Genomic DNA, 27,721 nt, shown 5'->3' on the forward strand with positions numbered 1-27,721 from the left:
TTTATACTTATTTTACGCTGGTAAAATTACAATAGGTATAAGATAAGTTATTCGAAAAAAATTTACTGGTTTTTAGTTTAATTTCGTATTAAAAATTTACCGGGAATTCCCGGGAAAGAAACATTTTTTTAATTTCAACCCGGGAAAGGGAAAAGTCCTGGAAATTAGGAACCATAATTGCAACTCATTTTTGATTTCATTCATTTGAATTGCTAATTCATTTGAATTAATTAAAAATCAATTCCAATGAACGCAATTACACTCTTATTTGTAATGTAATATTTATTTCATAAAATTTGTTTTATAACCTTTAATAAAATAAAAATTACATAACAAATAAGGAGGATAAATCACTTAATTTCACAACACATTTAAATATCCTTTTACAACCTTTAAATTTAATTATAATTTTCCGCAAATTTTCTAAACTAATTAACTAGATTACCACCTACCAATTAAATTTACGACAAGCACGTTTTTTGGTCATCATTTTGTAGAGTTAACATTTTCAACATTATTTATATTAATTGATGATCACACTTTTATGGTCAATAACATGAATAATAATTATAGTAAACGAGACAAGATAACAAAACTATTTCCAATGCAATCTACTCTTAATAATAAACTGCAAAGACGACCACAAACATTAAACTTTGTAATTCACACATCCTTTTCCAAACAAATGCTACTCTACTACTCATACATATTTCTAATGCTACTAATAGTAGTTAGAATGTCTAATTTGTGGCGGTACCAAACGTATTCATCCTCCAAATGAAATATTAACGTGACACGCATACCTTGACCATAAACTCTTGTTGTTGCGATTGTTCATGTTATAGATGGATGTGGTTCTTGTGTGGTCGGTCGGTCGGTGGGTCTTTTGCTTTTTTCACTCATCATCTAAGTACGTTGTACATCCAATGGTTTGTAATTCTGATGTTGCGGTTTTAGTAGTTTTTTTTTCTGTAGATTGTAAAAGTCACAGTCACGCTATTTCTTTGGCAATTAAATTACGCCAACTATTTTAAAAAGAAATTAACTTAAGTTGTCAGAACAGTAATTTTATTATAACAGCGACTTTGTTTTAAGACTTTGAATTGATGGTTTGACTAAGAATGCTAATGCTTTGAGAGGCGGAGGAAGTTTTTATGTTGAGTTAGATTATCTTAGTCTTTATTTACTTTGTTTTTAATTTAATTTATTGTTTCTTTATATTATGATTTGTTTTAATTTATTTTTTTAATTCTTTGTTTTAGTTTTAAAAATGGTTCATCCAGCTGAAAATGTTGCTGCCGTCGAGCAAATCGATGCTGAGTCTAAAGAAGGTATGTTTTCTTTAATCTATAATTTTTATATTTATGATCGGATAATGAGGATATTTCTATAAACATTGTGATAGCTTAAGCTTTGAAAATTCTATTAAGCAAATTAAGCTTAATCGTGGTTCTTTTTATTAAGCAAATTTTAGCTTAATCGTGGTTCTTTCTATTAAGCAAAGTTTAGCTTAATCGTGGTTCTTTTTATTAAGAAAAGTTTAGCTTAATCGTGATTCTTTCTATTAAGCAAAGTTTAGCTTAATCGTGGTTCTTTCTATTAAGCAAAGTTTAGCTTATTCGTGATTCTTTCTATTAAGCAAAGTTTAGCTTAATCGTTGTTCTTTCTATTAAGCAAAGTTTAGCTTATTCGTGGTTCTTTCTATTAAGCAAAGTTTAGCTTAATCGTGGTTCTTTTTTATTAAGAAAAGTTTAGCTTAATCGTGATTCTTTCTATTAAGCAAAGATTAGCTTAATCGTGGTTCTTTCTATTAAGCAAAGTTTAGCTTATTCGTGGTTCTTTCTATTAAGCAAAGTTTAGCTTAATCGTGGTTCTTTTTTATTAAGAAAAGTTTAGCTTAATCGTGATTCTTTCTATTAAGCAAAGATTAGCTTAATCGTGGTTCTTTCTATTAAGCAAAGTTTAGCTTAATCGTGGTTCTTTCTATTAAGCAAAGTTTAGCTTAATCATGATTCTTTTTATTAAGCAAAGTTTAGCTTAATCGTGGTTATTTATATTAAGCAAATTTTAGCTTAATCGTGGTTCTTTCTATTAACCAAATTTTTGCTTAATCGTGGTTCTTTTTATTAAGCAAATTTTAGCTTAATCGTGGTTCTTTTTATTAAGCAATTTTTAGCTTAATCGTGGTTCTTTTAATTAAGCAAAGTTTAGCTTAATCGTGGTTCTTTCTATTAAGCAAAGTTTAACTTAATCGTGGATCTTTCTATTAAGCTAATTTTAACCTAATCGTGGTTCTTTTTATTAAGCAAATTTTAGCTTAATCGTGGTTCTTTCTATTAACCAAATTTTTGCTTAATCGTGGTTCTTTTTATTAAGCAAATTTTAGCTTAATCGTGGTTCTTTTTATTAAGCAAATTTTAGCTTAATCGTGGTTCTTTTAATTAAGCAAAGTTTAGCTTATTCGTGGTTATTTCTATTAAGCAAAGTTTAGCTTAATCGTGTTTCTTTCTATTAAGCAAAGTTTAGCTTAATCGTGGTTCTTTTTATTAAGCAAATTTTAGCTTATTCGTGGTTCTTTCTATTAAGCAAATTTTAGCTTATTCGTGGTTCTTTCTATTAAGCACAGTTTAGCTAAATCGTGGTTCTTTCTATTAAGCACAGTTTAGCTTAATCGTGTTTCTTTCTATTAAGCAAAGTTTAGCTTAATCATGGTTCTTTTTATTAAGCAAATTTTAGCTTAATCTTGGTTCTTTCTATTAAGCAAAGTTTAGCTTAATCGTGGTTCTTTCTATTAAGCAAAGTTTAGCTTAATCGTGGTTCTTTCTATTAAGCAAAGTTTAGCTTAATCGTGGTTCTTTCTATTAAGCACAGTTTAGCTTAATCGTGGTTCTTTCTATTAAGCAAAGTTTAGCTTAATCGTGGTTCTTTCTATTAAGCAAAGTTTAGCTTAATCGTGGTTCTTTCTATTAAGCAAAGTTTAACTTAATCGTGGATCTTTCTATTAAGCTAATTTTAACCTAATCGTGGTTCTTTTTATTAAGCAAATTTTAGCTTAATCGTGGTTCTTTTTATTAAGAAAAGTTTAGCTTAATCGTGATTCTTTCTATTAAGCAAAGTTTAGCTTAATGGTGGTTCTTTCTATTAAGCAAAGTTTAGCTTAATGGTGGTTCTTTCTATTAAGCAAAGTTTAGCTTAATCGTGGTTCTTTCTATTAAGCAAAGTTTAGCTTAATCGTGGTTCTTTTTATTAAGCAAAGTTTAGCTTAATCGTGGTTCTTTCTATTAAGCAAAGTTTAGCTTAATCGTGGTTCTTTCTATTAAGCAAAGTTTAGCTTAATCGTGGTTCTTTCTATTAAGCAAAGTTTAGCTTAATCGTGGTTCTTTTTATTAAGCAAATTTTAGCTTAATCGTTGTTCTTTTTATTAAACAAATTTTAGCTTAATCGTGGTTCTTTTTATTAAACAAATTTTAGCTTAATCGTGGTTCTATCTATTAAGCAAAGTTTAGCTTAATCGTGGTTCTATCTATTAAGCAAATTTTAGCTTAATCATGGTTTTTTCTATTAAGCAAAATTTAGCTTAATCGTGGTTTTTTCTATTAAGCAAATTTTTGCTTAATCGTGGTTTTTTCTATAAAGGAGACTTTAGCTCAAGCCAGGATCTTTCTATAAAGGAAAATTTAGCTCAAGCCAAGATCTTTCTCTTGAGAAATATTTAGATCAAACCAGGATCTTTCTCTTAAGGAATATTTAGATCAAAGCAGAATCTTTCTCTTAAGGTATATTTAGATCAAAACAGGATCTTTCTCTTAAGGATTATTTAGATCAAACCAGGATCTTTCTCTTAAGGAATATTTAGCTCATACCAGGATCTTTCTCTTAAGGAATATTTAGATCAAACCAGGATCTTTCTCTTAAGGAATATTTAGATCAAACCAGGATCTTTCTCTTAAGGAATATTTAGATCAAACCAGGATCTATCTCTTATGGAATTATAGCTTAATCTGGGATATTTCTATTAAAGAAACTGTAGCTTAATCTGGGATATTTCTATTAAAGAAACTGTAGCTTAATCCTGTATATGTATTTATATTTCGAACATTTTGTCTTTTGGTAGTTTTGAAAAATTCTCTTAAAATTTAATTTATGTCCTTAAAGCTCTTATTTTTCAAAACCAACAAAATTCTATAGAATTTATAATAGTTTTCCATTTTATTACCATTTACATGTTTTACTCAAAAGTGCAGGCAGCCATTGTTGTTAAAGTATTTTAAAAATAAAACTTTTTGAGCCAACATATGTAACAAATCCTGTCCCCTGTCCCTTTAGCCATCATACCATTTTCCAACTATGAGTACAATGAACAATAATTTTCCAAAACTCAGCATGATTGTTGTAGTAGTTTGAGTTTTTGTGCTTGGAAAGTTTTCGCGGCTTATTTTAGAAATACATTTTTCGCAGTTTCTTTGTTAAACGAGTAGCAAGCATGTTGCCATGTGAGTTAAATTGCGAAAATAAGTTGTTTCCATATAAAAAAAATTTGCGCATTTTGTTGTTTCTTATTGTTTATATAAATCATACACATTATAAAAGGATGTTTAAGTAAAGAATTGAAATTTAAAAGTAAATTTTTTTAGGAATAGAGGACAATATATTGACAAAACTTTGTTATAATTGTTGGATTTTGAATCATAACTAGTAGTTATGATTCGAAATCCTTAACTTGTTAAAAAAAGCTGTCTTCCAACTCACCCATTGCAAAACAAAACAAATTCAAACCCTTCATAATCCCCTCACTTAAAAACTGGACCCTTTGTTTTGTCAATGAAATTGAAACTGTCTGTAATCAAAGTTAATAACAAGATTTACTACCTTAAAAGCTTAATGTTGGGATAAACTCTCAAATGAAGATTACTCGTTAGTTGCTACAGGTAACACTTGTTAACATAATACAATAGACACCATAACAGCAACAACAAATCGTATTTCCTCCCCTTAAACAAAAAACCATATCAAAAGGAATAAAGATCACATTAAATTTCCACAAAAAACGAAACAAAAATGTACAATACAACATTGAATTAAGATGACATTGTCGGGATAAGAACATCAACAAAAACTAAGAGCAAAACATTAACATATTTTTGTAAAAAAAATAACATTACAAAACCCCCCATAATAAAAAAAAACATTAGAGCAACAACAAAAAGGTTAAATTATGCATTTCATATAGAAAAATGAAAAAAAATAAAAGGAAACATAATCAAATGAGATGAAACACAATGATATGGACTCTATGATGACTACTTCAGAGCAGAGATGAATAATTGAAACATGGTACTTTATTTTTGGTACAATTTACACGACATTTTAACTTATTTTGATACTTTTCAACGACAATCTTTGGTACCTTTATTCATGATTTTCATTTTACATCCCTGTAGTATTAGCAGGGGTAGAAACAAACACCTATTCAGGCTGGCTGTGGATAAAAAACCAGTCATATGGAAGATGAAAAAAGTCTCATTTCTGCTGAAAATCCAAACTAATAACAATTATCACCGAACAGCCACCCACTCATGCAGCCATTAATGGAAATAGAACAAAAAAAAAAACAACCAAACCAAAAAAAAATGGAAATAAAATGCCAAAGAACTGCAAATAGAGGCAAATGTAAGCAACTATTTAGCCTTAAAGGTTGTGGGAGTGTGTTTCTGTATGTTTGGAGCATTTGTTTTGTACAAGTACGAGTTGTGAATACATTATCAGTCTGAAGTCATTGTCGTCTCTATAATAATCAGCCTAAAGGACTGTACAGAGTTACACCATTTCCTTTCAAGAGTTTTTTTTTCGGTATTTCTTTGCCGAAACACTTCTTTCTAACTTATTCGGCCCGGATTGACAAGTTTTAACTCTTCCTTGATCTATGTTTTATTGATGTTTCAATTATGTCACTAAAACTCCACTTTGTCTTTCTTCGTTGCTGATATTTCAGTAAAAAAAACGTTAAAAATTGCAAGATTATACTTCTATTTCCAAATTTTAGCTTAATCGTGGATCTTTCCACAAGGTAATAATCTTCAATATTTCTATTAAGGAAAGCTAAGGGAACTTTAGCTTTATCGTGGATCTTTCTATTAGAAAATTTTTGCTTAATCGTGGATATTTTTATTAATCAAATTTTGGTTTAATCGTGGATCTTTATACGAAGAAAACTTTAGCTTAATCGTGGATATTTTTATTAATCAAATTTTGGCTTTATCTTGGATATTTCTACTAAGGTAACTTTAGCTTAATCGTGGATATTTTTATTAATGAAACCTCAGATTAATCTTCGATATTTCTATTAAGAAAACTTTAGCTTTATCTTGAATCTTTCTACTAAGGAAACTTTAGCTTTATCGTGAATCTTTCTATTAAGGGAACTATAGCTTTATCGTGGATCATTCTATTAGACAATTTTGGCTTAATCGTGGATCTTTTTATTAAGCAAATTTTGGCTTAATCGTGGATCTTTATACTAAGGAAATTTTAGCTTTATCGTGGATCTTTTTATTAAGAACAGTTTCTGGATCTTCCAGCTTTTTTGTGGATCTTCCTTTTAAGGTAACTAGCTTAATCGTTGATCTTTTTATTAAGAATATTTAAGCTTAATTGTGGACCTTCCTTTTAAGAAAATTTTAGCTGAATCGTGGATTTTTTTATTAAGGAAATTTTAGATTATTTGCGTATATTCTATTTATCTTAATCGTTAATCTTTTTATTATGGAAACTTTAGTTTATTTGTGAATTTTTTCTGTTAACAAAACTTTAGCTTAATCGTTGATCTTTCATTTAAGGAAATTTTAGCTGAATCGTTGATAGTTTTATTAAGGAAATATTGGATTATTTGTGTTTATTCCTTTTTAAGGAAACTATCTTAATCTTTCATATTTTTATTATGGAGACTTTAACTTATTTGTGGATCTTCCTTTAAGGAAACTTTAGCATATTTGTTGATTTTTTTTATTAAGACAACTTTAGCTTAAGCGTTGATCATTCTATTAAGGAAACTTTTAGAACCTTTTAAGGAAATTTTAGCTGAATCGTTGATATTTTTATTAAGGAAATATTAGATTATTAGTGTATATTCCTTTTAAGAAAACTATTATGGAAACTTTAGCTTATTTGTTGATCTTCCTTTATGGAAACTTTAGCGTATTTGTGAAATTTTTTCTGTTAAGAAAATTTTAGCTTAATTGTAGATCATTCTATTAAGGCAATAAAAGTTTACTTTGAATTTCTTCCTTGTCGTTACTTCAGTAGGAATCTATGATTTTCATTGAAATGTTCCTTCTGTTTCTTGATCTCTGATGTAGTTGTTTTTAAATGGATCCTCTAATAATCTCCTTTCAAGACATAGAGAGAAAGCATATAACAAGCTTCTATTGCGAAGAACTCACTATCAGAATTTTTCTTCCGTTTCTTGATCTCTGATGTAGTTGTTTTTAAATGGACTTTTCTCAAATTTTAAAAGATGGGATCGTTCAATAATCTCCTTTCAATATATACAATAACAATTAGGATGAACAAGTGAAAGCAGAAAACAAACCTTATTGAAGTTCAATCAGCCTGCTTCTTCGGCGATGAAATAATCAAGGAAACGAATTCTTTTTAACTGTTCCTTGATCTCTATTGCATTGGAAAAAATTGCATACTTGGAGACATCACTCGAATGCACTGTTTAGTTGCGAAAGGCATGACTTCATCTGTGACCTTTTATGACGACCAACGTACTCTTTCTAACCTTCCTAGATCTCTAATGTATTGTAATGAAATCATTCATATTTGGATTAATCGCCTGCTTCGTGTCGAATGCTGCAATGTAAATTAGATAGTATGCTTAACAATTCCTTGATCTCTATTGCATTGGAAAGAGTTCCATACTTGAACTATTTGTTCGTAAAGCCGTTTAATGCACTGTTTAATTATGAAAGACACGACTTTATTGGTGACTTTTTATAACGACGAACTCAAACAAGAATGTAACTCTCTCTACCCATCATAGATCTCTGATGTATTACGATGAAAGCATTCATATTTGGAAACTAAAGAAAAATTCGTGTCGAATGCTACAATGTAAATTAGATAGTATTCTTAAAATACAGTCGCCAAAATATTGTTGGTGAAGAACCAACCAATTTATTTGACTTAAAAAAATTAAATTGATTTGATCGTTCCTTGATTCCTGTTGTATTGTGCTGGATTCTTTTGTGATTCAAGGTTACGAAAATACGAACAAAAACCACGTTTCGACTATTATGAAGCATAACCATCCAAAGACGCCTGTCGTACACACTGTCCTTTGATCTTTGTATTATTAAAATAGATCTAGGTTTTATTCGTGTTTGCGATAAAATGCAAAAGCTCAACTTTGACATTATTCCATGGCGATACTCCTATAGGAACTAAACGTTCATTGATATCTTATGTGATGTGTTGGATCCTTGTTTTATTCATGGTAAGGAAACTTAGAAAAACTTTATTAATCAATTTTGAAGCCGAACGATTCAAAGACAGCGGTAGTTTATACTGTTGCCTGATGTGTACTTGATTAAAATAGATTTAAATTACAGTCAAGGTTACGATAAAACCCAAAATCTCTTATTTTTCTATTATCGGTTTCACGGTTCTGTTCTAATAGATGCTTGGTGAAGAACTCAGACAAATTATGTATTTATTCCGACCGTTCTCTAATTTCTGTTGTATTGTGATGAAAACATTCCATCTCATAATCAAAAATTTAAGTCTTGGACTACATTGCGGCGGAAGCAAAAGGTAAATTAAAAGTTATCGTAGAAAACAGTGAGTTCTTCGCCCTCACTTACTGTTACTGTTCCTTGATCTATACTGTATTGTAATGGTGATTGAACCATTGAGCATTGGACTACCTTGCGCTGAATGCCTTTAGCATTCTTTGTCTTTTTCAGCCACAAGAAACCACCATTTGACAATTCCTTGATCTCTGATGTTAAGTAATGAATGTGTTATTCAAGTTTACGAAACTGTACAAAAACTCCCTCTTAAATGGTATGCATTCTAGAAGACAGTCGTCACAACCAGACACAACAATGACTGCTAGTCTTCTTCAGCCAAAATAAACTAAATGTTATGACCGTTTCTTGATATCTGCTGTCAAATGAAACTATGTTTTATTCGCCGTTATGAAACTTTACAAGAACTGTCTCTTAGATGATATTGATTACAGAAAACCGTCGTCTCTACCAGAGACAACCAGAAGTGCCAACCATCATTAACTTCTTCGGCTAAAAGGAACGAACTGTTATTGCCGTTCTTTGATCGGTGTTTGATTCACGATTTTGAAACAAATTCCACCTTCCTATTACACTGAACGTTTCCTGTGTTTCCTGGATCTTTTTCAAAATTTGATCTTCAATGATGACAAACTTAAGAAAATTATCCGACTGTTTCTTAATCTGTAATGTATTGTGACGGCTCCATATTTCATTCAATTGAAGCCTTGGATTGTTATGTCCTTAGTTCATAGCAGTCTTTGTTTCTTTTACGATTGGAAGTTCTCTGGGTTCTTTGTGTCGTTAAACCGCTCGGAGAAACTCTCTCTACCGTTCCTTGATCGCTGATGTATTGTGACGGATCCATATTTCATTCACATTGAAGCCTGCTATGCGACACTGAGTCATTTCACTGTGCCTTGTTCATAGATGTATTGTGCAGAATCTGTGATTCTTTTCCGATTGGAAGAAACTGAACATTTACACAGTTCCCTGGGTTCTTTGGGTCGTTGAAACGCTCGAAGGAACTCTCTTTCTCTATCGGTCTTTGATATCTGATATTGACATCCTTCGACTTTAAATTGATACATCGTTCCTTAATCTCTGCTTAGTTAGATGCATGTTCCATTTATGGTTATGTTGTCCGGATAAGGAACTTTCAAAGATTTGCCATATTGTAGTGCTTCCAAGATGTGGTAGACTCAGTAGGTGGAACTCTCTAGACTTGGATTATAATATCAGTTTTATAAAGATTCAATGGAAACAGTGTAGCACATACAAATATTCTTTTTTTCTTTGTACCATCACTCACGCGGAATAATGATTATTGTCTTGTTTAAATTCTAGATCCAAGAGAGTAGATGAGGCCAACAACCAAAAAGGCCTCAATTCAAGTACGCTTGCTTCTTAACCAATACCTTATTATTGTATTTAGACTTAAATAGATTCACAAGACATATTCCCCCCAAACAAACAGACTCAAAGAAAACATTTCCATACCTTCTCCCATTTACATTTGATGTTAAAATGGATAATAAACTTATATTATCCTCAACATTTATGATAATCACGTGTAAATTGTAGACTACTTTTAGGAGGGAGTAGGGGGTAAAAAAGTGTACAGCTCATATGCTGCTGCGTTGAGGTACATGCACGTAATATTACTACAACTGGTGTTGGGTTAGAAAATTGGAAAATAGAATATAATTCTCTTTCATACACGATTGAAATTAGTTAATGGTGAAAAATGTGTGAAAATCTCATTTACATTCAAATGAATTTAATGCCATATAATCACTAATGGGAGGTATAAATTATGTTTGGATATGAATGAAATCAGTTCAAGGTTTTGGAATTGATTTTTTTGTTTTGTGTTTCCTTGTTTAAAGTAATAATTACCAAACAAGGTTAGTTTAAAGAACTAAAGAATTTGGACAAGGAAAAATAATAAAATAAGGTCTTTGTGGTTTTGTTACATACAGTATGGTATAGAGAAGACATTTTTTATCTTTTATTTTTTGTTAGAAACTTTCTAAAACTTGTCTAATTCCATTGCCCAATTGCACTTAGATTGAGCACTTTTCAACTTAATTTGTGTCTCTATTCAATGCGTTTTAAATGTTTGTGCATCCTTGAATGTTTTATTTGTCTGTTTTTATTTCTGTATATTTTTTTTATTTCATTAGTAAACTTTTTTAGTTTTTTTCAGTTCAAACTTTTTCATACATGTTTCCAGCAAATGTTTGCTGCAAAACATACAAAATATTTAGCAAATAATTTATGGCAGCCCAAACAAACTTGATTTGAAAACTTTTATTTTGTGACAAATTTTTTCTATTGCATAGTTTTTGATATAAACTTTAAGTTTATCGAAAATTAATGTGAAAAAGAAAAACGTTAGTGTTTAAGATGGACATATTTCTTCCTTAGATAAGAAGATTTTGTAAGCTGGTCTAAAAACCTTAAATTTTTTGTGAAATTAAATTTAATTTGAGAAAATGAAAAATTTTATTTTAAATAAAATTTTAGTTTGATTTTGACAGCTTTTGAAGCAAATGTCACTGACCGTTTTCACTGTTCCTTGAACTTCGGTATATTATGGAGGATCCATTTCCTTAGCCTTATTTGGTTCCGGAACACATAAAGAATGGGACAGCTTCAACCTTTTTTGTGATATTTGAAATATTATGAAGCCTAGAATCCTCGTAGTTCAAAGCCTGTATCCTCGTATTGACTGAAGTATCAGAACGTTTTAATTGTTTCTTTACCTACCTTGAAGTGGAACCGTCCGAAGCAACTATCTGTTTCGACAGTTCCTTGAAATTTTTCTTCTTTGAATCGATGGATAGTTCCCTTATCTCTGGTGTGATATTATGAAGCGTTAATGTTTCATTTACGATTTAAAAACGGTACAAAAACTGAATCCATGTATGCTGGAAGAATTGGAAGGGCCGTCCGAAGCAACTGCCTGTTTCGACAGTACGTTGATCTCTAATGTTGAAATGTTTATTCTTTGAATCGATCGATGAGATCTCTGGTGAGATATTATGATGATTTACGATTTCAAACGTTACAAATTCCTGGTATTTCTGAAAGAATCTGAATTGTTCCGTTCCGGACTACTTTGGCGTTGACCAAATAAACTATTCATGTCAACTATTCCATGATCTCTGATGTTGACATTCTTCGACTTTGAATTGATGGATGGTTCCTTAATCTCTAGTGTGATATTCTGATGGGTCATTGTTTCATTTACTTAATCATCGTATTGTCAAAAGAATCTGAACATATTCGTTGTTCCTTGTCCTCTTTGGCAATAAACCTACTGTTTATAATGTTCCTTGATCTCTAATGCTGACCTTATTCTTCTTTGAATCGATTGGTTGTTCCATAATCTCTGGTGTTATATTTACGGTTTCAAATAGTAGGAAGCCTGAATCCTGGTATCCCCGAAATAATCTGAACATATACATTATTCCTTGGCCAAATTTTGTGTTTTACATTGCGAAGAAACTATCTTTCGAACAAATATAACCTTTGCCGTAGGACCGTCCGAAGAAAATATCTGCGTTTACCATTCCTCGATCTCTGATGTTGACATTCGTAGGATTTTATTTCATTATTCCTTGGGCTACGTTGACGTTTAACCATGCGGTGAAACTATCTATTACTAGAGTTCCTTAAACTTTGATATTGACATTCTAAGGCTTTGAATTGATCGATCGTTCCTTGATCTCTGATGTTGACATTCGTAGGCTTTAAATTCTTCGGTTGTTCCTTAATATACGGTGTGGCACTCATGGTTTCAAACAAATGAATACATGTATTGCCGGAAGAACCGGTAGCATTTCATTATTCCTTGTTGACATTCGTAGGCTTTAAATTCGTCGATTGTTCCTTAATCTACGGTTTGGCACTCATGGTTTCAAACAAATGAATACATGTATTGCCGGAAGAACCGGCAGAATTTCATTATTCCTTGTTGACATTCGTAGGCTTTAAATTCTTCGATTGTTCCTTGATGTATTGCCGGAAGAATCATTGGTGTTTAACAATGCGTATCAACTATCTTTTTCTACCATTCCGTATGCATTGCTATTGACATTCTAAGGCTTTGAATTTATTGGTCGTTCCTTAATCTCTGGTGTGAGAAACCCAGTGTTAAATGCATATTTCATTCATCTTCATCACAATCTCAGCTATGTTTCACAATATTGATGGCGAAACGAATTGTTTTGATAGTTACTACAACTCTGCTGCATTGTTTCATTCGTGATTAGGAAACGGCACAAAACTCCAACTTTAATCAATTTTGAAGCCAAGCCATTCAAAGACTCCGATCGTTTCAAGTGATCCTTGATCTTTCTTAAGTTGTGAAAGATCTATTATTTCTCCAAACATGATTAAACTATTACGAACATTCGTCTTTCCTCCACAACCTTGATGGCGAAGGACCACCTTTCTTTGATTTCTTCGACCCAATGAAACGAATTGCTTTTACAGTTAACTTTGTTGTTATATACTGTAAAATACTTTGTATTCAACATAATGAATTTGATCAAGTTTTTATTGTTAAATATGTTTTTTGTAAAATGAAAATTTTCGATCACTTCAAATATACTTTTCATACTTATTGTATCTATTTGGATAAACGTATCGCTGTTTCAATTACAATAGTTATGGGCCCAGATCCCATACGGATACAATAAAGAAATTTAAATTGAAGAGATAAAGAGGCTGATAATTTAAAATTATTTAAGAAATTTCTCAACACGGAGTTCAGGAATCCAATAATGAATTCAATGGCTGGTAGAATTCCATTATTAAATGGATCAAATTATGGAACGTGGAAGGCTCAAATGGAAGCGGTACTACACAAAAACAGATTGCTGAATATCGTGTTAGGTAAAGAAAAGACTCCAAGAGTAAGAAAACTTCCAGAAAATCCAACGGCTGAACAGGAACGTGAGTTTGAACGAGAAATGAATGCATTACAGCAGTATATCGATAAGGATATGGATGCAAGAGCAGAAATTTTAATGGCCATAGAGACAAATATTGTGACAATGGTGAAAAATTTGAAAAGTTCCAAAGATGTCTGGCAATATCTTCAAGAAACCTTTGATCGTAAGTCAATAAGGAAGAAGATAGAGTGTTACCGTAAGTTATTGAATATGAAAATGCCAGAGAATCAATCGATTTCAGAATTTTTAATTGCTTTTGATGTATGCGTTTCATGTATATTGGAAATGGGAATTGAGATTGATGAAGACCTTCTTGTTGTTGTAATGCTTGATGCTTTACCAGATCGTTTTTCGGCAGTCAAAGCTGCAGTGGATACTGCAAATGAATTTCCAAAAGTAGCTGTTTTAAAATCAAAATTACTAGAAATTGGAGACAAGGATGATAACGATGCAAGCAATTCAGCATTTAAAGCTAAGTTTTTTAAAAAGAAATCCCATAATCAAAAAAATAACTATAAAAATCAAGAAGAAGGTATGTCCAAAGATAAATTTAATTATAAATGTTTTCGATGTGGAAGAAAAGGTCACAAAGCTAGAGACTGTAAGACTAGTGAAAACGCTCGATATGTTGAACAGGAAACCAAAGATAGCATTTCCAATGAAGTATTAGTAACCACGACAGAAGCAACTTTTTTCACTAGTTCTTGTGAAACATGGATTATTGATAGTGGTGCGTCATCTCACATGTGCACCCAAATATCATTATTTGAAAATATAGATTCTCAGTTTAGTGGTAAAATCAGACTAGCAGATGACAATCAACTAAACATAAAAGGTATTGGAAAGGTCAAAGTAACTGTATATGCAAATGGAAAAAAGCAAGACATAGGCCTATGTAACACTCTGTATGTCCCCGACTTACGATGCAATCTTATATCAACTAGTAAATTGACTGATAATGGTTGTACGGTTGTTATGAAAGGAACAGAAGTAGTAGTTTATAAGGAAGGAGACAAGATAATTGAAGGAAATAAAAAAGATAACCTATATTATGTCAAGTTATTTAATAATAACGAAAATATGATGCATACAACCGAAATATCTTGTGATTCAAAAACAGAGATATGGCATAAAAGATACGGTCACCTAAATATGAACCAATTAGGAAAACTAAAGATAGATGAGATGGTTAAAGGGTTACCTGAATTGAAAAATGTTGGAATAAATTGTGTTCCATGTATTCGTGCTAAACAAACTTGTTTGCCATTTCCTCATAAAAATGAGAAATCAACTTCTGAAGTACTTACGCTTGTTCATACAGATCTTTGTGGTCCAATGAAGACTGAATCGATGGGTGGTAGTTTGTACTTTGCAACATTTATTGATGACTATTCTCGAAAAGTATTTCTATATTTTATTCGAAACAAAAGTCAGTATTTAGACAAATTCAAAGAATTTAAGAAGATGGCAGAAACACAAACAGGAAAGAAAATCAAGATTTTACAAAGTGATAATGGCGCAGAACTAGTTAGTCAGAATTTCACAAATTTCTTGAAAGAAAATGGAATCAAAAGGCAGTTGACAGCAAGTTACACACCACAGCAAAACGGTATCGCGGAAAGAATGAATAGAACATTAGTTGAAATGGCCCGTTGCTTTATGATAGAATCTGGTTTACCTATGAGTCTATGGTCCGAACTAATTAATACATCGGGATATATAAGAAATCGTTGTCCGACAAAGTTAAATGGTACTAAAACACCAGAAGAGTTGTGGACAGGCAAAAAACCAGATGTAAAATATTTTAGATGCATTGGTTGCATATCATTTGTGTTAGATAAAACAACTAAACGATCTAAGTGGGATCCTAGAAGCAATGAGCACATTCTTGTTGGTTATTCAGAGGAATCAAAAGCGTATAGATTGTGGAAAGCTGGAACCAAACAAATAGTAACAAGTAGAGATGTAAAATTTATAGAAAGCCAGATGTACAATTCTACAGTAGATAATATTCCGAGTTTTTATGAGTTTGTACCTAATGATAAAATACGAGATCAATCAGATAAAATTATAGATGACCCAAATATGAGTAATACCATGATTTACAATTGCGTCAATTAGATGTATCAACAGCATTCCTGAATGGAAATTTGGAAGAGGAAATATATATGGAACAGCCTGAAGGTTTTATTGAGAAGGCAACAAAAGAAAAAGTATGCAAATTAAATAAGGCCATTTACGGTCTCAAGCAAGCTGGAAGGCAGTGGTTCAAGAAAATCGATTCTGTTATAAAAGATTTTGGTTTACAACAATCACAATATGACCAATGTATTTACTTTGTTAAAAAAGATGGAAAAATGATGATTGTCGCCTTATATGTCGATGATATTATAATTGCTTCTAATAATACGAATTTTATAGAAGATTTTGTAAGTCAATTAAAACATAATTTTGATATTCGAGACTTAGGAGTTCCAAAACATTGTATTGGCCTGGAAGTAAATGTAAAGGATGGAGAAATTTCAATTTCCCAACCAGGATATATTTCAAACTTGATTAAGAAATACGGTTTGGAGAATTGCAAACCTGTAAAAATTCCGATGAATCCAGGTATTAAATTGGAAAAAGAGCCAACAATTTCCGGAGAAGCAGAAAAAGTTGATGAAAAGTTTTATCAAGAAATTATTGGATCTTTATTTTATCTGTCACTGTATAGTAGACCTGATATAACGTGTGCTGTTAATATGCTATCGCAATTTTGTAAGGAACCGCGTAAACAACACCTTAATTCAGCATATCATATCATCAGATATTTAAGTCATACTAAAAATGCGGTGCTCACATATAGAAAATGTGGTTTACCACTTGTTGGGTTTTGTGATGCAAATTGGGCTCAAGATGTAAATGATAGAAAATCTCAATCTGGTTTTTGTTTTCTTCTCGCAGGTGGTCTCGTTTCCTGGGAATCAAAGAAACAAAAGGTGGTAGCAACATCTAGTGCAGAGGCTGAGTATGTGGCACTTACCGAAGCAACTAAAGAAGCCTCATATTTAGGGTATATTTTGAATGAACTTGGCTATTCCAACCACTCTCCAGTGATGATAAACACAGATTCTCAAAGTGCTCAAAGAATGGCAGAATTTGGTGCTCATCATTCTCGTACTAAGCATATACATTACAAGTATCATTTTGTGAAGGATGCCATAGAACAAAATATAATTAAATTGCAATATCTACCAACTGATAAAATGTTAGCCGATGTTTTAACTAAACCTGTACCTAAACTTAAACATGTATTTTGTTGTAATAATTTTGGAATTATAAATTCATAATGTTGAGGAGGCATGTTGTTATATACTGTAAAATACTTTGTATTCAACATAATGAATTTGATCAAGTTTTTATTGTTAAATATGTTTTTTGTAAAATGAAAATTTTCAATCACTTCAAATATACTTTTCATACTTATTGTATCTATTTGGATAAACGTATCGCTGTTTCAATTACAATAAACTTGATCTCTTCTGTATTGAGAAGGATCCATGTTTCATTCATGGTTAAGAAACTGCACAACAAAACAGCCAGAGCCAATTTTCTTTTTCTTGTTTGGAACGTTCCTTGATCTCTTTGACTTATTCAGTCAAATGAAACGAATTGTTTTGAACGTTCCTTGATCTATTTGACTTATTCGGTCAAAAGAAACGAATTGATTTGAACGTTCCTTGATCTTTGGATCTCAATTATATTCACGTTTATGAAACTAGCAAAAGGCTCTACCTTTCTAGGCATCTCAGATCATTTATTTCAGGGTTTTTATTAATATTATTGACTATATAAAACTTTTTTCAAAATTCTAGTATTATTTCAATCCCTTGAAACAATTTGCTTGCCATAAATTGTCTCTAATATCCAAAAATCTTTGAAATTTTCATCTTAGATTTACAAAATGATTTACAATTTATGAAGTACAATTTATACCAGACTTTGTAAAAGTAATGGGAATATCAGCATAGCAGAATTTCAGCTTCTTTAACTTTGATAAAATTCTTTAAATTTTTATCTAAAAAAAAAGATTAATCTGTAATTAAGCACCTCCAGCAAACTACTAAAATACGTAGTACAACTAAAAACTACACAAATCTCTTCAACTAATAATGTGTCACAGCTGTTAAAGGTCGTCCTCCCCTACAATTTTAACTCTTTTTTTGTTGCCTTTGTATTAAAAAAGTTTACTAAAATATATAGTATGTAACTATTAGAGCAAAAAATATATAAATTCAACTTTATTTGTGTAAGGATTTACAAGAAAGTTTATAGCCTCCATAGATGTTTGCACAGCGACAACTGGATATTAATATGTAGTTGAAAAACCTTCGTTGAATAGTTGGAAAACAAAAGTTCTTGCTGCTGCTCTTATGGTGGAAACAAACAACGAGTTACACTTGTAGGGCATGTAGGAGTATGTGACACATGAAATATCATTGGAGATTTCCAACCGTAGGGAAAAGGTGAAACAAAAAGATATGAAAAGATTTTAAGGCTCCTTCCAATAACTAAGTAATTTTGAGGACTTGAAAAGATCTTTTGAATAAATTTAATTATTCTTCCTTAAATTTGTCTTGTTTAAAAATTTAATTTACTCTTACTTAAACTGTTGAAAATCTCTGCTAATCCAACTTGTTGCAACACCCTGCCCCTGAGAAACAATTTTAATATTGTCACCCATTTATCCACAAACTATATGGATGATGTTGATGTACTAAAGAAGAATGTATTACAATTTCCATGTGTCTTTATGTGTTTCTATAAAAGAGTGTGTGCAATAGATATTTCATCACAGACATGTTGTGTTCTTACAAATGAGGGCAGGCTGAAAAAGAATTTTAATCAATAGAAATAATGGAAAAAAACTGATATTTCTTTTAGATGTAACCTGATAATTTAAATCAAATTATTTTACAATAGCTCTGCAGAATATATTTGAATTCATTTTTGGAGCGGTTAGTGAGGATTTGCTCCTATTAAGATATATATTCTGGATTCTAATAGATAGGTCAGTCGATTTAACGATGTTCGTCTATCTATATGATACATCAAAATATCGGAGAGTCATGGTAATTTCTTAAGGATGCTATTGCTACTGAAAACTAGTACTAACCGCTTTCAACTCTTAATAAAAGTTCTCAAAGTTTACGGGAATAGTCTCGTGGTATTCGACCTCTCTTATTCAATATATCAAGCTAAAAAGTGTGAAAGGCAAGTTGTGTTATCCAGACTGATGTAATCTGCATCTTCACAGGTACAGCTTCGAAAATTCTTTACATCTAAAACTATATTAGGTATCCCCTTTGCATCACATTCTAGGTGGAATCAAATTACATAAATGTAATTCGTGAATGCGAGCTAAATAATGGAACATTATATGAACACTTAGATTACCAATTGATAATAGACTTGTTCATTAGACTTTTGAATTCCAGATAACAAGAAAAGTGGCAGGAATTTCTTGTATCCAAATTAAACAATCTCATACTTTGTAATGGGAATATCATAATCCAAATGGATTCTACTTTCTTACTTTTACCAATAGCTATATATTTTCACATTATATACGCAAACTAAATCGTGGAAAATGACCTGAATATATCGATCATCAATGTATTGTATGTTTCTGAGGACATTCTGCTGGTAATCATACTCTTATATAAAATTTTCGAAAAGATGAAAGGGGACAGTAAAGGGGACTTCCACTAAATAATGTATATTTATTTTTTATTACAAAAACAAACTTCGAAGCTTTTGGCCTGTCTGCAGATGCACCCAGAGTTTCTGGCGGGAATCGAATACGCAACCCTCAGAAAGATGGTACAGCACACAATCGTCTAGACTATCCGGGTACCCTATACGAGGATAGTTGCTTTGTAATGTTAGAAAAACTTTGCATCCTTGCCGCCCAAACAATCAAGTAGAGTCGATATGACTCCGTTGTGATAAGACTTCACCAAATTTATTGTCAGGTCATGTCGGATGCATTGAGGTATCGTATAAGGTCTTAAATGGTATGCATTTCCAATATCTCAGATTGGTTTTCCAGTATATATTAGCCCAAGAACATTTCTTTGCTTACATGTAACTGAGAAGATGGAAAACAGTTTCGTCTTTTCCAGGATCCCAGTAATAACGATAATTGTCATTGAAAATGTGTCCAAGTTTACTCTATTTTTGACCGATTGCATAATGATTCATCATCAGCTTCAAAATGTCTCTTCCATTACGATTTTTAATTTGTACAGAACTTATCTCGTTATTTTCTGGACACGTTTCCTCGCGAATCATATTTTCAACTTTTGCAAGCAAGTATCCACCTTTAATTGATTGAGATATTCAAAGAATATCTAGAGACCAGCTAGTCTGTCCGCTCTTTACACTATCCGCTTAGAAATACCAACATTCCCGAGAGTATTTATGTCCCGTGAATATTTATTTACTTTGAGTACCTCCTATATCCACAACATCTGGGCTGAAATAAACTTGCATCATCAGAAATATGGAATTAGGATGCTATTCCTTGTTCCTCAAACAAGACTCCACTGCCTATACCGCAGCTCATCATAGATACATTGGTGCCTAGATGGAATAAGATCTGGAACGTTTATATAGCGTATAGTCCAAAGTCGTATAGTCCAAAGATGTATTCCTTAAAGAAGACCCATACCTCAGATCCTTTTAGACTCATTAGTGTATTAATGTCATTTGAAATACCCTCTATATGGAATAGCAAAACTTATTGCTCTTGGTGTCGGCAATAACTTCTCTCGATTTATGTCGATCTTTCTCAGATATCGCACTATACGAGTTGTTGTTGGGGTACCGCAAGGCTCCGTCCTTTCTCCTACTCTATTTCTTATCTTTATAAACGACCTTCTACGTCAAACTTCCAACCCTATCTACTATTTTCCAGATGACAACAACATTTACCATTCATATGCATTCAATTATAGACCAAGCCTGTCGGAGATTGAGCAAATGAGGTAAAACATGAATGATACGCTTAACCATGATCTTGTGACAATCTCTGAATGGGGTTGTGCGAATAGTGTCGACTCAATGTTGTATGTTAATATACAAGCGCACTCGAGATCATTTTGGTCCATCTGTTTTTATGGGTGGTGTAAGTATTAAGGATCAGAAGCTCTTGATGTTCTAGGCATGAGTATTCAGTGCGATGACCGCTGGACAAAGCACATTTTTCAACTGTCGAAAGAATAAGTGAAATAAGCTTCCTCCTGAAGTCTTTCCTGTCACTTTCAATATAGGAAAATTCAAATCAAATGTCCACAAGCACTATTTCCTCCTCCCATAACCTATTGTCCTAGTTCCAACACAATACTTTGCAAGAGTGCTGGTCCAAAGATTTCATCAGCAAGGAGGACATCAAACTTAAGATCTTGGCTTGGTTCAAAATTTTCCAGCAGTTAGTTACAGCTAGTATCGCTGCACTGTTAGATTTTATAGTCCTTTCGTTGATATCTCTAGAGAGTAGGTGTTAAATAGTGTTTGGAGACTTTGAAGGAATAGTACGTAGTATTATTATCCTAATGAAAGTAGATTGCATAGTTAGTCTACGACTTACAGATGTATGTTTCTCACATAGGTCAATCTGGATATTGTTAAGGAACTTGCTTGCTGTTTTAAAAATAATGTTCACTGGGTACATCACTATTGCTGGTATCTCGGAAAGAATGGGTGTCTTTTGTAACGATTACTGAATAACTTGTTTAGATGATGTGTCAGTACAAAAGCATATGTGAGATTATCCAGGTCTACAAAAATCAGATCAATCATGAATAAAAATTCCGCCGGAGTTTTTTCCCATTTCCCATTTTTAACACTGAAATTGGATAGTAAAAAAGGGGAAAAGGGAAAAAACTCCCACGGATTTTTTATTCATGATTTGACTGATTATGTTCTTAAGCGCTTCACAGTCCAGGATTGTATCAACTATTCTACGAAGATTTAAAGTACTTAAAGATGTAAGGCAATAATACATTTTTGTATTCAATGAAGATCTGAACTGTATCAGAGTTGTGTCGTTGTCTATACCAGGAAGACTGTTTAAAAGTACTGGATGATTTACAGGAGGAAATAAGTTATAAAATTCCAACATGATAAAGTTAGATTATGATCACTATTGTTTCTTTAAGGGTATAACAACAAGTGTTATGACCTTCTATGACAGCCGGTTCTACGCACCGGAATGACCCGAGTTCACTCGGCCAAGAGCTGTCAACTCAGCAACCACTGCTGCTACAACAACAACATGACCTTCTAAATGACACATATACCGATAAATCATTGTTTTTTTTCAAAAGGTTTTATATAAATTTCTTCTCTATAGATGACACTGCACTACTGGGGGAGTTACTCTCTATTGCGATGGAAAGAAAAATGGTACAATTGGTACCCTTTATTGCGTTTTCGCATCGCACAAAAAATTAGTTTAAAATGTTATTTACAAGTTTTGACATTTCATTTTGTCATTCTTCGCTATTGTTTATTTTGTGGTGCCAGTATTGCTTCTTTTTGCGAAAGCGTTTGCGTTGACGATACAAAGTACAAAATTGTATGCTTAACGCATTTACCTTTCGCATCGCAATAGAGAGTAACCCCCCTGAATTGTATGTAAGAATTGTCCTTAGAACCTTTGCATGCCTGTCTACGCTTATGAGACATGTAGAACCAATAGATAATGTCCTGCTTTCAATTCGGTATCTTCAAGAAAATCTTCAGTCGAGTACTACTTTCCGACATTTGGACTTTTTTGATATGAATGTGTTCTGAAAAAGAGAATAATTTCTTCATTTTCCTTTACTCCGGGTTTAAATTTATGACTCTTTCTGTAGTTGAAGAATATATCAAGTGATTTATTTTACCGTTTTATATTAAGTTAGATCTTTTCCTCTTCTAAGTATGTCATTATTGTGTGGATAACAGCTGGGTTTAAATCCCTCGTTGGATAAGATAGATGACCACTGTGGGGTAATCTATGTGGGGTTCCTCTTAGTTTATCCCTTATTTGTGTAAGATCAGCCTTCAAATGTATCCATCTGTTGCTACACATGTGACCAATCCATGTGCTTAAGTCCCAGTCTACATCAAACGTCCATAAGGATTCGATATGACTAGATCTTAGAACATTGTTTAAGGCTCCTTCTATCGAAATTACCAGGGACACCTAACATTTTGAGAGACTTTTCAGTTGAACCACCTCCCTCCCATTTTAACACACTTGAGTTTCACATGTATGACATCTGCTCCTGCTGCTGCTGCTGGGTGGGATTGTAACTTAATTTGCTACTTTAACCTCTTTAGAGATTAAAAGTTCATTTCATTTTTTCTTGTAGGTTCCCTCTGTGTATTTGCTGTGTGTCACTCCTCAAAATCTCTAAAGGTTAAACAGAATAAAAGGCAAACTGAAACAAATGAAAAAAGTTGGTGTTAAAGTTTCACTTGCCACAAATTTAATAAACATTGTATCTATTTAGATTTACGGCGAGTAGACGAGGAATTTCCCTTTGAGCATTAAGTTTCATACTTTTGTGTCGTCTTTAGATTAGATTTTATGAAATGTAGTATATAATTTTGGTTATACATTTTATACTTTTGACACAGATTTTTTTTTCTGATTTGTTACAATTTAATTTAGATTCTCGTATAAATTAGGAGTAAGTCTGTCCAAATAAAAATAATATTTATAATCCTGTATGCGTTTCACACTCACATACTTTCAAAGTCTAATAAAAAATAATGATTGCATGTCTTTGACATGTATGAAATCGAAAATAAAAAACATGTATGTATGTAGACATATTTTGCTGCATGTTTATACTTAATTTGTATGCCACATGTTTTTGTGATTAGACTGGCTTGTAAAACAGAATCCTGCTATATTAGAGATGATGCTAGGGGTAGTAATGTTGTAACTGCTAAGCTGCAGTAGGAGGAGGAGTTGTCTACTGCTGTCGTCTTGTTAACTCTTAATAAGATTTGTGCTTAGAAATAATGATGAGCCATATTATCTTTGGTTAGAGTATGAGGAATATAGACAACAGGCAGCAGGCCAGCACATCTCATTATATATGTATTCTAAGGTATTTATTATAAAGTTTTTATACTTTTCCTTGATATTATTATGTTCATTTATTTCGAACGTGTTTAGGTTTTTTAAATAGCTTTTTATTTGTTCTCTCAGCATTTTGTGGAGCAAACAAAACTAGGTCAATTAAGTGCTTAAAAAAATTGGTAAGAAATTAGTATGGTTTAGCTGATTTAGAAGTTTAGTTTAAATCGTTAATTAATATAACTACAGTAGAGGCTTTTAAGCTTTAAGAGTAAAGAATAGGTAATTAGAGAGATTGTGCTTGTTATGGTAATACAGAATTATATATACAGAATTGAGTCTTTGAAATGTTTTAGTAAACTGATGAGAATATTTCGTATTCCTTCAAAGACAATAGTTTCTTGCCGAATATTCGGTTTCGGATTAGGCCAAACATCGGCCTAATGCCAGCTTTCGGTATTCGACACAATTTTTACGGAACATTTTATAAAGGAAAAACAAAGATTATGTAATTTTCGGTCTGAAACCGCTGGTTTCGATGGGACTCTAAAATACAATATTTTCAATTTTATGACTGATCAAAGATGTTCGTCCTTGTTCTATAGGTACTTGAGGTTTATTTTGAACTCGATCTATGCCTATTTATTGCAATTGGATCCACATGGCAGATTAGGCATATTGTGCGCCCTCATAAACATTGTAAAATTTAATCTATTTCAGCTATGCTTAGAACCTAGTCTTGTCCAAGTAGCGTCTCAGGGACTTCCATGGCGTTAAGGTAATGCTCTGTATTTGGTGGAAGCAAAAGAGTCCTGTCTATTATGAGCTGCTGAAATTTGGCCAGACCATCATATGGAATCTGTACCGAACGCAACTGATTTGCCGAAAAAACGCCCAGATTATGCGGACAGATATGAAACCATAATATTCCATCATGTCATGATATTATGCAATATGAATGAAGAGATTGAGAAGTTTTGCCTCACCCGCCTTATAGTCCAAACCTTGTCCCGTCCGAATACTATTTGTTTCGATCAATGCAGAACGCTCTCTCTGGGATAACTACGCTTCACTTTGGAACAGAGTATTCGATATTGGCTTGATTCGTTCTTGGCCTCAAAATGTGAGCAGTTCTTTTAAACAATAAGAAATCAAGGTACTTGAATGTCTCTTTTGACATTAGAAAAATGTTCAAAATATTCTAATTCCTCAATATTTATGTCACCCATAAAGAAACAATATATTGAAATTTTGACGCAGAAAGTCAATAGAGTAGGAGAAAGAACAAAGCAGCGAGCTCTGTAGATCTCGTTGTATTTTGTTCATTCTTTGAATTGCCAGAGGCTACAATCTCCGTCGAGCATTAAACTGCCTTAGATATTATCGAATATCTGGAGATATTTGGATATTTACTGATAGCAAGGCTGCAGTGAATGAAATATGGAATGTCTTCACGACATCTACTTTTACCCTAGAAGGCAGGGTGTTTCTAAACAGCGATACATTCTAGGATAACGTAGATATGGGTTGTTGGACACGGTAATAATAAGGGTAACTGTGTAGCTAATTAATTGCGCACACCGGGTGCGATGCTAGATAAAGTGGCAATTGGCTCCTGGTATTCCTCTTGCAAACTGCAAGGCGATTGTCCAACAGGATCTGTTTTGCATGGATCAGGTGGATCAATGAATCCTCTTCTGATATTGCGAGGTTAACCTGGCCCGTCTAAGATTCTGGCAGGACTAATCTACTTATTGAATTACGTCGCGAAGAGATAAGGGTAATGGTTTCAACTATTACTGGATACTGCTACATTGAAACACATGTTAAGAGACTGGTCTGGTCTATTCAGTCATTGCCCGGCCTTGGCTAATATTAGGATGCACATTCATGGCGTCGCTTTCCTCTCGTGCTTAGAGAAGCTGTCGATGATGAATCTTTGATACATGTATTTCTTTATCAGAGAGACTGGATGTATCGATTGAGGAATTGCTGTTTACTTATTGGATATAAATTGGCCAGACTGGGAGCGATGCTTTATGAAGTGGCAATTGATAGCTTTTCTGGTATTACTCTTGCAAACTTCAGAGCGATTGTTCAAAACCATCTGTTTTACACAATTCATGGTTTCACCTATTACTGAATAATGCTGCATTGGAACACATACTATGAGACTGCACAGAGAAAACAGATTCGTAATAGCAACCGAATTTGTTGTCAATCGAATGATTCGGTTGCACACATAGAATTTTTCGGTTCTAGCAACAGAAAATCAGTGGACAAAGAAGAATTTCGGATTAAGCAACCAAACTTTGGTTACCACTTCTAAAATTTTGTAGCCACAACTGTAAAATTCGGTCACTAAGGCAGAGTCATTCGATTGGCAACAAATTCGGTTACTACTACGAATCTGTCTTCTCTGTGTGGTTATATGGTTCAACGATTACTGTTGAATCTGTTAACGAGAAAGAGATGGTGACTGTGTCTCATTTATTCAGTCATTGTCCGGCGTTGGCTAATATGAGGGAGCGTATTCTTGACGTCCCCTTCCTCTTGTGCTTAGAGGATGAATCTTTGAAACATCTATTTCTTCATCAGATATAGACTGGTTGTGTTGATTGATGAGTTGCTGTTTACTGTATATAAATTGGCAGGACCGGGAGTGATGCAGGATGAAGTGGCAATTGATCCCTTTCCTGGTATTCCTCTTGCTAACTGCAGGGCGATTGTTGAACATGGGAAATGGTTTCACCTATTACTGGATACTGCTTCATTTGAACATATGCTATGAGACTGGTTATACGGTTCAACGATTACTGTAGAAGCAGTTAACGAGGAAGAGATGGATACTGTGTCCCAATTAAGGTGTATATTCTTTGCGTCCCCTTCCTTTCGTTGTTAGAGGAGCTGTCGAGGATGAAACTTGGATAAATCTATTTCTTCATTAGAAAGACTGGTTGGTTCAGTATGAAAACAACACATGCTATCAGACTGGGCCTGCGGTTCAGCTATTTTGGATACTGTGTCTCTGCCATTGCCCGGCCAATATAAGTGTGAGTATTCTTGGCGTTCCCTTCCCCTCGGGCTAAATCTTTGCTACATCTATTTCTTCTACAGAGAGACTGATTGGTTCAGTTTGAAAACAACATGTGCAGAGACCTGCGCCGACTAAATTTAACGGCGGCGGCGGCTGACTCCAAAAAAGGTCTAGCCGGCTGTCAGCTGACTAAAGAATAAGTACTCAAATTCTAAATAATTAAAAATTTGAAATTTGAAAAAAGTGAAATTCTGAAAATTTTATGAAATTACTAAGGAACTTTTATCAAAAACGGCGGCTATTTTCAAGCCGACTTAAGCCGAAAAAAAATACGGCGGCGGCGGCTTTGAAAATTTATCGGCGGCTCGGCTCAGCCGGCTTACAGCCGTTCGGCGCAGGTCACTGAACATGTGTCGATTGAGGAGTTCGTGTTAACTTATTGGATATCACAATGGGATCGGTTTTTCGTATAGACTGCTTGAAGAGTGTTTTCTAACTTTGAGTTTCAAATATAATTGCGATTAAAGATTTAAACTGAATTTTATCAGTCATCAAAGATTTAGCTTGTATCGCCTTTAAATTTGAATAATACATTTTAGGAACTCTAGGATCTCGAAGTTCGTATCTTCTTTCAAATGAAGATGTGAAATAGAGTAGGGACAGAGCCTTGCGGTTACCATAAATCTTGAATTCGTTTCATTAAATATGGTATATCTACAGCAACTCGAGTAGTGCGATCTTAATGATTACTGACTGCGAAAATAATAAGGTTTGAAATTCAAACTTAAAAATTAACAAAACATATTCAAAA

At 32.9% G+C, this 27,721-nt stretch overlaps 1 protein-coding gene across 1 annotated transcript in view; it reads left to right on the top strand.

Annotated features, from left to right (window-relative positions):
- Positions 1 to 1,266: 1,266 nt before the first annotated feature.
- The window catches only part of stai (stathmin), a 229,114-nt gene continuing 202,659 nt past the window's right edge, over positions 1,267 to 27,721 (top strand). Inside the window, exon 1 of the mRNA XM_065500511.1 lies at positions 1,267 to 1,331. Coding sequence (XP_065356583.1) covers positions 1,271 to 1,331 — 61 coding nt within the window. The 5' untranslated portion in view covers positions 1,267 to 1,270. The remainder of the gene's footprint in view (positions 1,332 to 27,721) is intronic.

Source organism: Calliphora vicina, chromosome 2 (assembly GCF_958450345.1).
Source record: "Calliphora vicina chromosome 2, idCalVici1.1, whole genome shotgun sequence".
NCBI classification, from domain to species: Eukaryota; Metazoa; Arthropoda; class Insecta; order Diptera; family Calliphoridae; genus Calliphora; species Calliphora vicina.